At 42.1% G+C, this 14,441-nt stretch overlaps 1 protein-coding gene across 36 annotated transcripts in view; it reads left to right on the forward strand.

Moving 5' to 3' along the window:
- Window positions 1–14,441, forward strand: part of SH3D19 (SH3 domain containing 19) — a 202,364-nt gene that overhangs the window by 142,578 nt on the left and 45,345 nt on the right. For 11 of the 36 annotated variants that reach the window (XM_070047426.2, XM_051819352.3, XM_089302365.1 and 8 more), the window contains 4 exons: window positions 880–922; window positions 2,819–2,957; window positions 3,069–3,222; window positions 3,936–4,937. In XM_070047426.2, the coding sequence (XP_069903527.2) occupies window positions 880–922; window positions 2,819–2,957; window positions 3,069–3,222; window positions 3,936–4,937 (1,338 nt within the window). Of the gene's footprint in view, window positions 1–879; window positions 923–2,815; window positions 2,958–3,068; window positions 3,232–3,935; window positions 4,938–14,441 lie in introns of all 36 variants that reach the window. The other 25 variants (XM_089302363.1, XM_070047425.2, XM_070047427.2 and 22 more) reach the window with 3 other exon arrangements.

A 14,441-nucleotide genomic window follows, 5' to 3' on the forward strand; every position in this document is an offset into this window, starting at 1 on the left:
GAAAAGATCCATGCTTCCAATCTTTTCAAATCAGAAGCATTGGAAAGATAATGAGCAGAACTGAGATAGTTTTATCTGAAACAATTTCCCTTGTGCACAAAATATACATTATAGTATCTAAAGTTTCCTCCCTCAAGTGTTCTTCATACTGTTCTCTTTGAAAATAGAGGTAATATTCCTGTTACATAAAGATTGAAATCACGTGTGACACATTTCCAGGTTGGCTAAGACTTGATTTGCCTTGTAAAATAAAATTGGAAAAAAATGGAAGTCATTAAGTGTTTTCAGTTTGAGAATTGAGAGAAAAGTCAGTGTTTCATAGACAATAATATGTACTTGAAAGCATGTTTATGAAAGTGATTTGAATGCCTTTTATATTATTGTCATTTCTCATTAATAAAGCAAATGTTATAAAGTTCTAAAAAAGTTAGAAAATGAATGAAAACTTTACTTCTATTTTCCTTATAATAGAGTATAAACAAATGTCACGAAAGTATAATCATGTAGATTAGAATATATATTTTAAGGTTTTTTTCTGCCCATTGAATTTCATGGCATCTTAATGCTCCTATCATGCAGTTTATATTTAATAGCTGTCTTCTTCTCTCTGTTTGTTCTTTACATTATTTTCATAATAACAGAATGTTCTTTGGGAAGCTTTTGAAATCTATATTTTCTTGTGATTCAAGTATATAATTTAAAATTAACTTTATGCCATATAAAAAGATCATGTTGATTTACTTTTTTGCTTAGGGTATTAAATTCATACTTTTTTTGTAATGTCAAGTGTAAGTTAACTTTGTACAGTTGTACGCTCTATAAAATTTTAAAGCTTTATTGCCAATTTTGTACTATATCAGTGTATTCTTTCTTTTTTAGCTTCTCGGACTTCTATTCAGAGTGAACTTCATCGAGACAGGAGGTATTGGTGTATATTTAATAGTGTGAATATTTTCTGCTAGCAGTGTAATTGAAATAAAAATGTGCCATCAGCTAGCAAGTTCAATATTTCTCATTCATTAGCAGTGTATTACTGTGTTTGCTGCACTAATTCATCTTCTAGATTAATCCCTAAGTTTGAAATACTATGATTTTGAATGAGAGCAGTATCATAGGCTTGAGAATGTTATTCTGACTATAATTATTTACTGAAGTCACTTAAAATGCTTTTTTAAAGACTTATTTAAAAGAAAGAGTGACAAGGGAGAGGGAGAGGGAGAGGGAGAGGGAGAGAGAGAGAGAGAGAGAGAGAGATCTTCATCTGCTGGTTCACTTCCCAAATGCCCATAATAGCTAGGCCTGGGCTGGGCTAGAGCCAGGAGCCTGAAACTCCATCCAGGTCTCCCATTTAAGTGGAGCCCAAACACTTGGGCCATTGTCTGCTGTCTTTCCAGGCACATTAGCAGGGAGCTGGATCAGAAGCTCAGAATGGCGCTCACATGGGAACCCAGTGTTGTGGGTGGTATGTAATCTGTTGGGCCACAGTGCCAGCCCCTATTAAAATATGTTTATTAAGCAACCTGTGCATCCAGATTAAGAAAAGCGTGAAAGAGCAATGCCTGAACCACTGCACCACTCAGTATTGAAGATTAGTGATCAAGTCAGACACAGAACTGACCAGGGACACTGAGTCACATAACAGGTTCTAAAAGTGAGCATACAGGGGCTGGTGCTGTGGCGCAGTGGGTTAACACCTTGGCCTGAAGTACCGGCATCCCATATGGGTGTCAGTTCTAGTCCCGGCTGCTCCTCTTCCGATCCAGCTCTCTAATATGGCCTGGGAAAGCAGTAGAAGGTGGTCCAAGCGCTTGGGCCCCTGCACCCATGTGTGAGACCCGGAAGAAGCTCCTGGCTCCTGGCTTCGGATCGGCGCAGCTCCGGCCGTTGCGGCCAGTTGGGGAGTGAACCATCAGATGGAAGACCTCTCTTTCTCTGCCTCTCTTCTCTCTGTGTAACTCTCTGACTTTTGAATAAATAAAAATTCTTGACCGGCGCCATGGCTCACTAAGCTAATCCTCCGCCTCGGCGCTGGCACACCGGGTTCTAGTCCCAGTTGGGGCGCCAGATTCTGTCCCGGTTGCTCCTCTCCCAGTCCAGCTCTCTGCTGTGGCCCAGGAAGGCAGTGGAGGATGACCCAAGGGCTTGGGCCCTGCACCCGCATGAGAGACCAGGAGGAAGCTCCTGGCTCCTGGCTTCACATCGGTGCAGTGTGCCGGCCGCAGCACGCCGGCCATAGTGGCCATTTAGGGGGTGAACCAACGGAAGGAAGACCTTTCTCTCTGTCTCTCTCTCTCTCAGTCTAACTCTGCCTATCAAAAAAAAAAAAAAATCTTTAAAAAAAAAAAAGTGAGCATACAAACTCAAGAGATGGAATGAGGAGCAAGAAGATACTCTTTTTATATGGTCATTTTCATTTCAGAGTAGATGCTTCATGAAAATGGAGAACCAAACAATTCCATTTGGTGTGTTTTCTACCTTATGTTTGTACTATAGGCAAAAAGGCAGCACAGCCCTAGAGTAAAGAGGTTGTATGGTCCTTACTCAGTCTGTATTTGTATCAACCAAGGCAGAGCTAAGTGTGCCCCAGATATGCCTCTAACTTTTTGAGGCCGAAGTTGAAGAAGTTGATGATGGCATCCTCCCTTGAAGCCTGTCTGGCTTGTCCTGTAAGAGAGAGCCCAGGCCAATCAGGCCATTCCTCTGACTGGTAGTTCTTGGAACTGTTGGGTGATAATGGTTTGCATGAGCCTTTGAACATCTGCAGATGAATGCTAGTTTATTACCACACCACAATCTCACTGAGGCTTCTGTCCAGCAGGCGCCCAGAGATCACCATTGTGGCAGCTGAGCCCCTGAGGCCAACCTCATGGTTTCCAGGAGCCCCGCCCTCTGGTCTGGGATTTCCGCCGTCTTCTGCAGCAGGCCCTTGGAGGCCAAATGAGCTGGTTCCTGCTGAGGTGAATAAACATCACATTCTCACTTTGCATTTTATTTTTAGAATGAAATTCAAAGATAAGAGCAATGAGAATGGTTGTGGATGCTTAAAACCTCTGTTCTTTATTTTGCAGCTTCCACCATCTTATGAACAAGTCATAAAAGAAATCAACCAAGTTCAAGTAAATACTACAAATAATAATAATGCTGCTGCCCCTCCAAGGCACACTATTACTTCCGCAACTCAGACTGACTTCTCAGAAGAAATAGACAACAACCTGCCTCAAAGTAATTCAAGTAATTTGTCCTCCTTAATTCTGCCCTGGTTCTAGGGAGGTAATTGGTAGGCCTACAGCCTTTATAATAATTTACAATTTGTGCATAATTCATTGAGCACTGCTTCCCAGTGAGTGTGATCCCTGTGTGCTTTCTTTATTTGGGTATGCAGTGGTTCTTATCATAGATGTTCTTATGAGCTGCAGCCCTAATCTCTTAGGCTCACCCTAGTTCACATCACAAAACATCATCCTTTTAATTCATGGTGGGTATTAATGCTAATGCCCTCTATTCCCACTGAGAATGATGTTATATTTAGCAACTTAAACTTCATAGGATGCTAACTAAGGATGTTCATCCTCTTGGGTTTTTGAAAGTATTTGATTAGTGGAGATTAGAGTTGCTGTGGAAAAGTAAAGCATGAGAAACATTAGAATTTTGACAATCAGAAAGAAATAATTCATATGATAAGGCTAATAAGAATCAAATTTAATAGTGTCTTAAAATATTATATAATGTGTTTGTTAAATGAACAATTATAAATAACTTGAACATTTTTGAAAGAAGCTGAGTATAAAACGTTTCCCCATTGATTTCAGAATCACTTTTAGTAATTAAGGAAATCTGTCTGGATATTTTTTGTGTATTTTTAAAGTCTGTGTATCTTCTTTTTTTTAAAATTATAGCATTGCTACTTCTTTTTGTTCATTTTTTTGTCTTGTTAGCACTACAGGCACCTCTCAAGCCTCTTCAGCCTTCCCCAGAAGTCTTATCCAGTAACCCTCCTACAAATGTGGCACCTTTAATAGTCTTTGATATTTCTGAAGAACAAATCTGTCCAGAAAATCCCAGTGTTCCAAGATGCCCAGTGCCAAGACCAAGATCAAAAAGCAACCTCAGACCAGTGACTAGAGATACTCACATTAAAGAACCAAGTCACCAGAAAATCAGCCCAGCCACCCCTGAAGAGTCGTCCCCAGGCCGGCCCCAGTCTCTGCTGGACAGTACCAACAACTCAGATAGTCAGGCAGTGATGAACATTATGAACACAGAACAAAGCCAAAATAGTATCGTTTCAAGGATCAAAGCATTTGAGGATCAGAAAAATTTAGAAACCTTGGGACTTCCTAAGAAACCAGAGGTTATTCCCCGCACACTGCCCCCAAAGCCGGCTGTTGCTCCAGGGAGACCCTCTGTGGCGCCCAAACCAGCTGCCAACAGAGCTTCTGGAGAGTGGGATTCTTGGGCTGAAAACAGACTCAGGGTGACCTCGCGGGAAGGGCTCACCTCACACCCTCCACCACAAGAAGCAGGAAGCATCCCAGCAACCAAACCTGAATTGCCAAAGAAACCAAATCCTGGCCTTATAAGAAGTGTTAATCATGAGACTCCAGGAGGAGGGCCCATTGCTGAGAGCCCTGCTGGCGGGAAGAAAGTCCCAACTCCTGCTCCACGACCTTTGCTGCCGAAGAAATCAGTTTCTTCAGAAAACCCCACCTACCCTTCAGCTCCACTGAGACCAGTCACTGTTCCTCCCCGACTCTCAGTGGCATCACAAGCCAAAGCATTCAGGTCACTGGGAGAAGGGCCCTCAGCCAGCCCCACGGTTCCAGGTCCGCAGAGCAAGCCCTTAGGGGACATCGACCTCATCAGCTTTGATGATGATGTTTTACCCACCCCACCTGGGAACCTGACCGAAGAATTTGTCTGCTCAGAGATGGTTCTAGGTGAGTAAAAATCAGAAGGAGAAGGGAATCTAAACTCATCAGTGGGTATCTTACATGGCCACGTGGGTGCTTAGTTCCCCGTCCATATGCTACTGAGGTGTGTCTATGTATATGCGTAGATGGAGACAGAAAGGGAGCAGGGCTGAACACAGTGTTGAGTAAGTAATCCGAGACTGGCTGAAGAGTCAGAGTTTATTGAGTAAGTTTTATTCAGCTGGTCAAACAGGATTTAAACAGAATAACCAGTCAGTTGCTTGAATTGGCTGTTCTGTAAGCTTGAATTTGGTTACAGATTAAAATATACTTTTCTTACAGGCTGAGTGCATGCATTGAATCAAGCTTAAACAACCGAGACTTAAGTGTGGTTACCAATCAGTTTGAAAAAATCAAAGAATAATTCACTGAAAATCAAAATCTGGTAATACCTAACAGACTTAATCATTGAATAGGGAGATGTGTTACATTGCTACATTCCTACACTCACACCCACACAGGATATTAATCTATATGTAGGTAGAAACAAACAGTGGACTCATTAATCATTCTTCCTACAGTGGCCCTGAGTCATAAAGTGCACTCCTTTAAGCCGTTGTAGATATTCACTTGCCCTTAGCGCGGCCTTAGTCACAGAGTTTGAAAGGTTGTGTTTCCTGGGAGCCAGCTGCAGGGCATCTTCATAGCACAGCGTCCCTGCTTATTTAGGCTTCTGCAGTCACCATTCTGCCCTGAGTCCACAAGAGCCATTAAGAAACGTGGTGCTGGGGCTGGTGTTTTGCCCTGCAACACCAGTATCCTGTGTGAGCACTGGTTCCCTACTAATGCACCTGGGAAAGCAGCAGAAGATGGCCCAGGTGGTTGGGCCCCTGCCAGTGATGTGGAAGATCTGAAAGGAGTTCTTTGCTACTGGCTTAGGGCCTGGCCCAGTCCCAGTCATTATGGCCATTTGAGGAGTAAGACTAGCCAAATGGAGATCTCTCTTTCTGTCTCTCTGTACCTCTGCCTTTCAAATAAATAGATACAATAACATTAAATTTAAAAAACAGACATGGAGCTGGGTGGGAAGTGGAGACAGAGGGAGAAGGGAAAATACGGAGTGAGAGAGATGGAGGCAGAAGAAAAGAGGGAGAAGCACACACTGATTACTGACAGATGAGCCAGAAGTCAGCTGGTAGGCCAGGGACTAAGCTAGGTTGTAACACCGGCTTCCTTGCTCTGGTGGGGGGAAGTTCAGGCTTCACATCGAAAGAACCTGGGAGGCTAGGGGGACATGACATTAGGAGGATACAGAAGAAGCTGTTCTTAGATGAAAAGTCAGGCAGTGGCCCCAAAGGGGTTACCTGGATTGAAGCACCTGCAACTGGAGATGCTAGGAGAGGGACCAGAGGGAGTATCCCTACAAGATCAATGCAAGGAATGAAGATTCAGCCACATGTTGCAAAATGTTTTTCTGTAATTTCACAGAGCATCTTCCCTTGGGAATGCAAATTTTTGTAAATAAAATACAGCAGCTGTACGTTTCCTGCCAAGATCAGGACAATTAAGTTTCCCAAGAGGTGGAGATTATGTTATCTTATTTCACACTATATCTTCAATTTGCCAAACTAAGCTTCACTACTTGTTGGTAACAAGATTCCTTTTACTGCTGTTTTCTTATTTGGGTGGAATTTGTGAGCATATAAACTTAATTGTATTTTAAGAAGTTAACTATCATTTTATAAATGTTCAACATGCATAATAATGGTACATACTCTGATTTTAAAATCAAATTTAGGGGCCGGCACCATGGTGTTGTAGGTTATGCCTCCAACTGCAGTGCCCGAATCCCATATGGGCACAAGTTTGATTCTTGGCTGTTCCAGATTTGATACAGCTTCCTGCTAATGGTCTGAGAAGACAGTGGAAGATGGCCCAAGTGCTTGGGCCCCTCAACCCTTGTGCGAGACCTAGAAGGAGTTCCTGGCTCCTGGTTTCCAATCGGCCCAGCTCCGGCCACTGTGGCTATTTGGGGATTGAACCAGTAGATGAAAGACCTCTCTCTCTGTCTCTCCCTCTCTGCCTATAACTCTGCCTCTCAAATAAATAAATAAATCTTAAATCAAATTCAGCACAGATATATTTTAAATATAGCAAACATTTTAAATATTTATTAAATATACAAGATTGCTACCAGCAATTGCATATAAACTAAAAGACTTAACTCTTATCCATAAAGGGGGAGAGGAAAGCGTTAGAGTATACACAGCTTCTGCAATGTTCCTAATGATGTGCTAGATACTCAGCCGTCTTTTTTTTTTTTTTTTTTTTTTTTTTGACACCTACAACAGCCCTCTGTTAGACATCACTGGCCTCAGTTTGTAGATAAGAAAATGAGGCTGAGCAATAACTCATAAGACTAACAATTTTCCAAGCCAGGATTCATACAGGCTTGCAATTCTAAGTCTGGGTTATTTTTCACTATATCATGTTGCTACCCAACATTTTCATGAATCCTTAAACCAGGCAACATTTTAAAATTTTTTCTTTACTAATATGATTTTCTTGTTTAAACCTTTTTGGTGTTACAATCTTGAGAGAAGGACAGGGATGAATAAATCCAATAGTGGCAAGCTGTAAGGGGTGGAAACAGTGCAAGCCAAAGAAATATCACCTTTTATTGAACCTGCTGGATTGTGGCAACTTGGTTAATAATTGCTAAGATTTTTTTTTTTTTTTTAAATTTAGGGGCCAGAGCCATGGCGTAGTGGGTAAAGCCGCCGCCTATAGAGCCAGCATCCTATATGGGCGCGGGTTCAAACCTGGCTGGTCCACTTCCAGTACCACTCTCTGCTGTGGCCTGGGAAAGCAGTGGTAGATGGCCAAATTCCTTGGGCCCCTGCACCCACGTGGGAAGAACTGGAGGAAGCTCCTGGCTCCTGGTTTCAGATCAGCACAGCTCCAGCCATTATGGCCGATTGGGGAGTGAACAGTGGATGGAAGACCTCTCTCTGTCGGCCTCTCCTTCTCTCTCTGTGTAACTATGCCTTTCAAATAAGTAAATAAATCTTTTTTAAAAAATTTATTTACTTGAAAGGCAGAGAATCAGTAAGAGAGAGATCATTTATCCACTGGTTCACTCCCCAAATGGCCCCATTGGCTGGGGCTGGGCCAGGCCAGAGCCAGGAGCTTCTTCCAGATTTCCCATGTGCGTGCAGGAGCCCAAGGACTTGGGCCATCTTCCACTGCTTTCCCAGGCTCATTAGAAGGGAACTGGATCAGAAGTGGAGCATTCAGGACTCAAACAGGTGCCCATATGAGATGCCGGCATTACAGGCAGCAGCTTAACTAACTTCTGCACCACAGTGCCAACCCCTAAGAATTTATCTTATATCATCAGGCAGATAACTACAGAATAATTATGGTCATCTTCAAAAAGGAAAGTCAACAATATATACTCAACATGAATATAATTTCATCTTTCATACTCAGCCTTTTCTATTTTTTTGTTTGTTTAATTTCTACCACATCATTGCACAACATTTAATTATTTGGGCAGTCTTTTGGCAGAATGTGTAATTTTCTTTCCCTGTCTGACTTTAACCGTTGCTCTTGACTGTGGCATAGTGCTGAATCAAATACTTTTTTTGTGTTTCTAGACCTGCTCCTCTTCCTATGTTTTTCTCCTTACCATGCCCCACCGTAGCTAGCTATTGGATTTGGAGCCTGCCAGAGTCTACCACAATGACCATAGACCTTGATCAGTTTAATTAACCTCCCAGTGCTTCAGTTTTCTCATCTATAAGACACGGTAATAACAAGACTCATGGAGGACATTGCTAGGTTAAATGTCAGGATGCAAGAAAGCCTTATCATGTTGCCTAAAACATAGTAAGTGATCATTGAATGGTAGTTGTTTTGGGGGGAGGCGGGTCTTATCTTTTTAAAATTTATTTATTTATGTATTTTATTTGAGAGACAGAGAGCAAGCATATTTCCATCTACTGCTTCATGCTCACAGCAGCTGGGGCTAGGCCAGGCCAGAGCCGGGAATCTAGTCTAGGTCTCATCCATGGCTGGCAGAATGTCAGCCACTTGAGCATTCACCTGCTGCCTCCCAGGGTACATATTTGCAGGAAGCTGAAATTGGGAGCATAATGGGAGTCCCACTCAGGTACTCCAGTATGGGATATGAGCATTTCAAACGGCCTCCTAACCACTACTCCAGATACCCACCCCAGGGGTTTGTGATTGCATCTCTGCCATCATATGCAATTAGTTACCTATCCTGCTGGTTTTACCTTCTGAATAGTTCTTCTACCTGATCTCCATTCCAAGTCTCCTTGTACTACACCCCTTATTTAGGCCTTTATGTTCAGATTACTGCAGCGGCTTTCAAAATTGAGCTCACTCAGACCTGTCATCTTCCATTCTGTGACTACCTAAGGGATTTTTTAGAGTACACACTGGCCCTTGTTGCTTCTCTGCTATTGCCTTCCAAAGTCTTTTAGGATCATCTTAGGACTCCTTTACATGTGGAGGGGTTTTTGTTTATTTAGTGATTTGGGACTTTGTGATTTTTGCTATGGTGTTTCAGTATCATTATCCTTGTAAATAAAGATTGATGGTCTGTTTGTGAAGTCTTGCCCAGTCATCCAGGCATCAGGCAGGAACTGGGAGAGGAACACAAGAGAAAAGGGAAGAACTCACAAATACATCTTTCTATTTCTCTCTTCCTTCAAGAAAATCTAATAAAATAGTGTTCATAAAATGAAGTTGCCATATTAATCTCAGGAAGTAGAAATCAGAAAATACTGAAGCTATGAAAACATTATAAAGATTAGAAAAATTATTAAGGGAAAACTCATAAAACAGGCAATTTAATATTGGATTCATTTCTTGGGCAGAATGCCTTCCAGGTTAATGTAATGGAGCTGTGAAGTATTAGCAGTTCCACTTCACACCTTTAGAAATCATACCCAGATGTCAAAAAAAGCAGAGTGCTTCTGCTGTCAGCCCCATTACACAGACTAGAATAATAGTTTAGCAGCCAATTTCTGTTATTAACAGAACTCAAGGGAAAGAAATGACAGAAAAGCAAGCCAGGGATGGTGAAACTAATTATGATGACAAGCATATTATTAGACATAGGTAATGGGCGGAAAACTGCTTTATCTATCATCAGTGTTTTTCTCAACCCAATAATGAAGACCATGCAGATATAGGTGTAAAGGGGCCTGCTTATTTGGCAACAGATGTACAATAATTGGAGTGGAATAAGAGGCTACAAGGTAGACAGAATAAACAGTGCAAATAAATGTAGAGAAAAATGTCTTTAACTTGCCATGTATTTGGATAGGAAACTCTTCTCGAGATGCTCTGTGGTCCCCCCCCCCGGGGGGCAAGAGCAGACAGTCTGTAATAGAATTATTGCAGCAAGCTTCCTACCCCTTTGCAGAGCACAGAACTCTTAGAATCTGATGTAGCCTGTGAAAGTAGCCTGTTAGCTCATGTATGTACAATGTTAAGTATAACTGGCAGAATCTCTCTTTTTTTTAAACTCATTTATTTATTTGGAAGGCAGAGTTACAGAGAGGCAGAGGCAGAGAAAGAGAGAGAGAGGTCTTCCATCCACTGGTTCACCTCCCCAGAAGGCCACAATGGCTGGAGTGGGCTGATCTGAAGCCAGGAATCAGGAGCTTCCCCCGAATCTCCCACATGAGTGCAGGGGTCCAAGCACTTGGGCCATCCTCCACTGTCCTCCCAGGCCATAGCAGAGCTGAATTGGAAGTGGAGTAGCTTGGACTCAAACCGATGCCCATATGGGATGCCAGCACCACAGACCAGGGCTTTAACCCACTTACCACAGCGCCAGCCCCAATTTGTAGAATTTTAAGGGCTCCATATTATGGGTTTGCATAGAATGTCAGAAGTAGACCTCAGTGGACTACTTGAATTAATTATGATGTGTCATACAATGAGTATTGTGTGATAATTAAGAAAGAATCAGAGCTATTATCTCATTATACACCAGTCACCAAAAAATTATTAGGTGAAACAGGGTACAAAATAGTATGAATGGGATTTTAGCTGTTGTTTGTGTTAAAAGTTCTGCAGTGTGTCTGGTGTGTTTGGAAAGATACGTAGTAAGTTGGAAACAAAGGTTGTCTTTATGAGGGAACTGGCTGACAGGAGAGGGTGGAGGACGTGGTTTTCACTGTATACCTTTGGTCCATTTTGAACTACAGATCATGTAAAAGGCTTACCTGTAACAAAACAGTTAATAACCTTTATTAAAATAAATAATAAAATAACAAGTAAATAATAAAATAATTGTTAAAATAATTGAAAGAACCTGGGAGAGTTGTCCATTATCATCCTTGCCACAAAATAAGAACCCCCTCAATGGTCCTCAGCCTTGGAATTGAGAAGAAATTTTAAAAACAGCTAACCATGATTTTTCCAAACAGTTATATGACTCAGAGTTACAACCAGAAGCTAATTATTATTGATTAGATATACTTAAATTAGATAAATTCATACATGACATTTTCCCTTTATATAAATAAAATATTTTCTTGATAAATTCAAAAACATCTGCCATTATTTCCTTTTAAATCAAATCTTTAAAAGAATTTTTTATTTCTCTAGTTATTTTATAGCCATGTTTGCCTTAAAAAATGAACTAAAATATTTCCCTCTTATTTTTAAGTATTTTGTTTTGATTTCTTCAGCAAAGATGTTTCAGCTAAGTCTCCTGTTTCTTAAAGATTTATTTATTTGAAAGGCAGAGTTACAGAGAGATCTTCCAGCCACCGGTTCATTCCTCAGATGGCAGGAAACAACCAGGGCTGAGCCAGGCCAATACCAGGAGCCAAGAGCTTCTTATAGGCTTCCACGTGGGTGGCAGGAGCCCAAGTACTTGAGCCATTTTCTGCTCCCTTCCCAGGCACATTAAAAGGGAGCTGGATCAGAAGTAGAGCTGCCAGGATTTGAACCATTGCTGAAATATGGAATGCTGGCATTGTAAGTGGCAGCTTAATACATTGTGTCATAATACCAGCCCCCAAATAAATCTTTTAAAAAATAAAATATTATAGTTTTCCTAAAAATTAAATCCGTACTGGCCACATTTACATAAAATGGATAACTCTAAATCAAATAAAATTATTTTAATTATTTTGTTGCAAAAGTAATGTATCTTTGTTGTAACAAGTCTAATAATTCAGTGGTTGTGTTTAAAAATGAAAAAATAGGCCGGCGCCACGGCTCACTAGGCTAATCGTCTGCCTGCGGCGCTGGTACCCCGGGTTCTAGTCCCGGTTGGGGTGCCGGATTCTGTCCCGGTTGCTCCTCTTCCAGGCCAGCTCTCTGCTGTGGCCAGGGAGTGCAGTGGAGGATGGCCCAAGTGCTTGGGCCCTGCACCCGCATGGGAGACCAGGAGAAGCACCTGGCTCCTGGCTTTGGATCAGCGCGGTGTGCCGGCCACAGCAGCCATTGTGGGGTGAACCAACGGAAGGAAGACCTTTCTCTCTGTCTCTCTCTCTCACTGTCTAACTCTGCCTGTCAATAGATAGATAGATAGATAGATAGATAGATAGATCTCTCCCAGCCCACCCACACCCCTACAGTAAACTGTGAGCAAGTGTGCTCCCATCTACACCTTTGGGCTTGCCTTACCAGAGCATGCCAACATTTGGGCTTACCATCCTCTTCAAAAAGTGCTCATCCTATCATACCTACTAGTGAGCAGGGTGCTTTTTTTCCACCAGCAATGAGATTTATCAACTTCTTCAGGCAATAATAAAGTCCCACTCCTATTTCTTTATGCCTGCCTAATATTCCCTGGTATACCAGAGTTGATTCAGTGTTTCCCCTACTGGTGAATATTACAATTGTTTTTAGTTTGGGGAAGGTTTTTATGCCATTACTAAAAAATGCTGCAGTAAATACTTCCATAAACATTACTAATGGTTTTATTTCTAAAGAATCCATTTCCAAACATGGGACTACTGGGTCAAAGGTTATGGGCTTGAAATAGTTTAATTAGTACCAAAATGATCCATCTCCTCCCTGGCAGTGCCTGGAGTTCCCAGACAAGAAGTGCTATCCCTGCTCTTTATGTTATCCTCTTAGATTTCATGTCACTAGGGAGAGACCTGCACACCATCAGCAACATGTGAAACATGTGAAACTGGCACCACCTTCTCATTGAAGCAGTGTTGTTTGTCCTCACTACCCATCAGCACTCCAGTGGATCACAACTCAGACAACACACAGAGAGGCAGGTGCCATGCTTACTCAGTGAGCACTGCTGGGCGAGATCATCAAACAGACCATGCCTGCCAAGCAGCCTGCAGTGGGGGAACACTAAGACTTCTTGCCTCACCGTATGAGAAAGAAGAAAGAATCCCCCCCCCCCACTCCCAGAGACATGTATAGGACAATAATTACACATGATCTGAGTTCTAGTTACTAAAGAGCAGCTAATGATATTAAAAAGAAAATACCAGGAAAAAAGGAAGAGTGGGTAGCTAGGATACTTTGAATACTTCGTGTATAAGTTACACCTGTACTACTTTGTTAAGAAAAAGTTATTGGACCCTGCTACATAGTAGATGAAACATGCCTGCCCACGTGCAGGATTTGGGGCCATTTCCTCCAACAGCAAGCACATATTGGAAGCCCCCTGCCCCGTGCCCCTCAGCGGTGCTGACTGGCCTCTTTTCTCCTTTCCATTTTCCCCTTGTCCATTCTTGGAATGTAAAAGAATGTGTAGGTGGCACACTGGCCCAGAATTTAATTTGAGTTAGGAAACAATTTAAGTCATTCCATGCTTAAAATTTTCCTCCCCCTCCACACCCACCCAAAAACATCATTAACTAAAGCAGATACCAGCAACCAACAGAGGCTAAGTCCCACAAACAGATGTTAAAATAGAAATGCCACTTGAAAGGTAGTGAACAGCTATTAGCCTTGAAATCTTTCTTGAAGTTTTGGTTTTCCCAGCAGAAAACAGAGCCCTGAGAGAACCCGGCAGCATGGGGTACAATAGTCGTGGGGTGGGGGGGTAGGTGGGTGAGGGTGGGCAGGAAGTGGGAGACAAAGTCATGTCTCTGCAACAGCAGGGGAAAGGACTGGTGACTGTGGATGTCATGTGTTTCAGCCAAGCCAAGGAGGCAGAGCAGGGCCACAGGTGATGGTAGGGAGAGAAATGAACAGGAGAAGGTACTCAAGGAAATGTATATTTCTGTGCCTGAATAACATCAAAATTACATGAGGTGTTCAAATTCTTTCATTTGAGCTAATGTTACTCCAGAGAGCTGACCTGTTTGGAGAATTCAGATTCAGTAATGTTTGCAACAATGAGCTTTAATTTAAGTGCACCTGTTCATTTTTACCCATTGGCGCTGCTGTTTCCTAAATACCAGAAGTACATTATTCAAGTTGGAAGAACTACTGGAATACATGGAGTGTCAGTGTTGGAAAGATCCAAGCAGTGTCCGTAGTGGGGTCTTCCCCTCACCACTG

The sequence above is a fragment of the Oryctolagus cuniculus genome, chromosome 8, assembly GCF_051225735.1.
Source record: "Oryctolagus cuniculus isolate XC-2025 breed Fujian yellow rabbit chromosome 8, ASM5122573v1, whole genome shotgun sequence".
NCBI lineage: Eukaryota > Metazoa > Chordata > Mammalia > Lagomorpha > Leporidae > Oryctolagus > Oryctolagus cuniculus.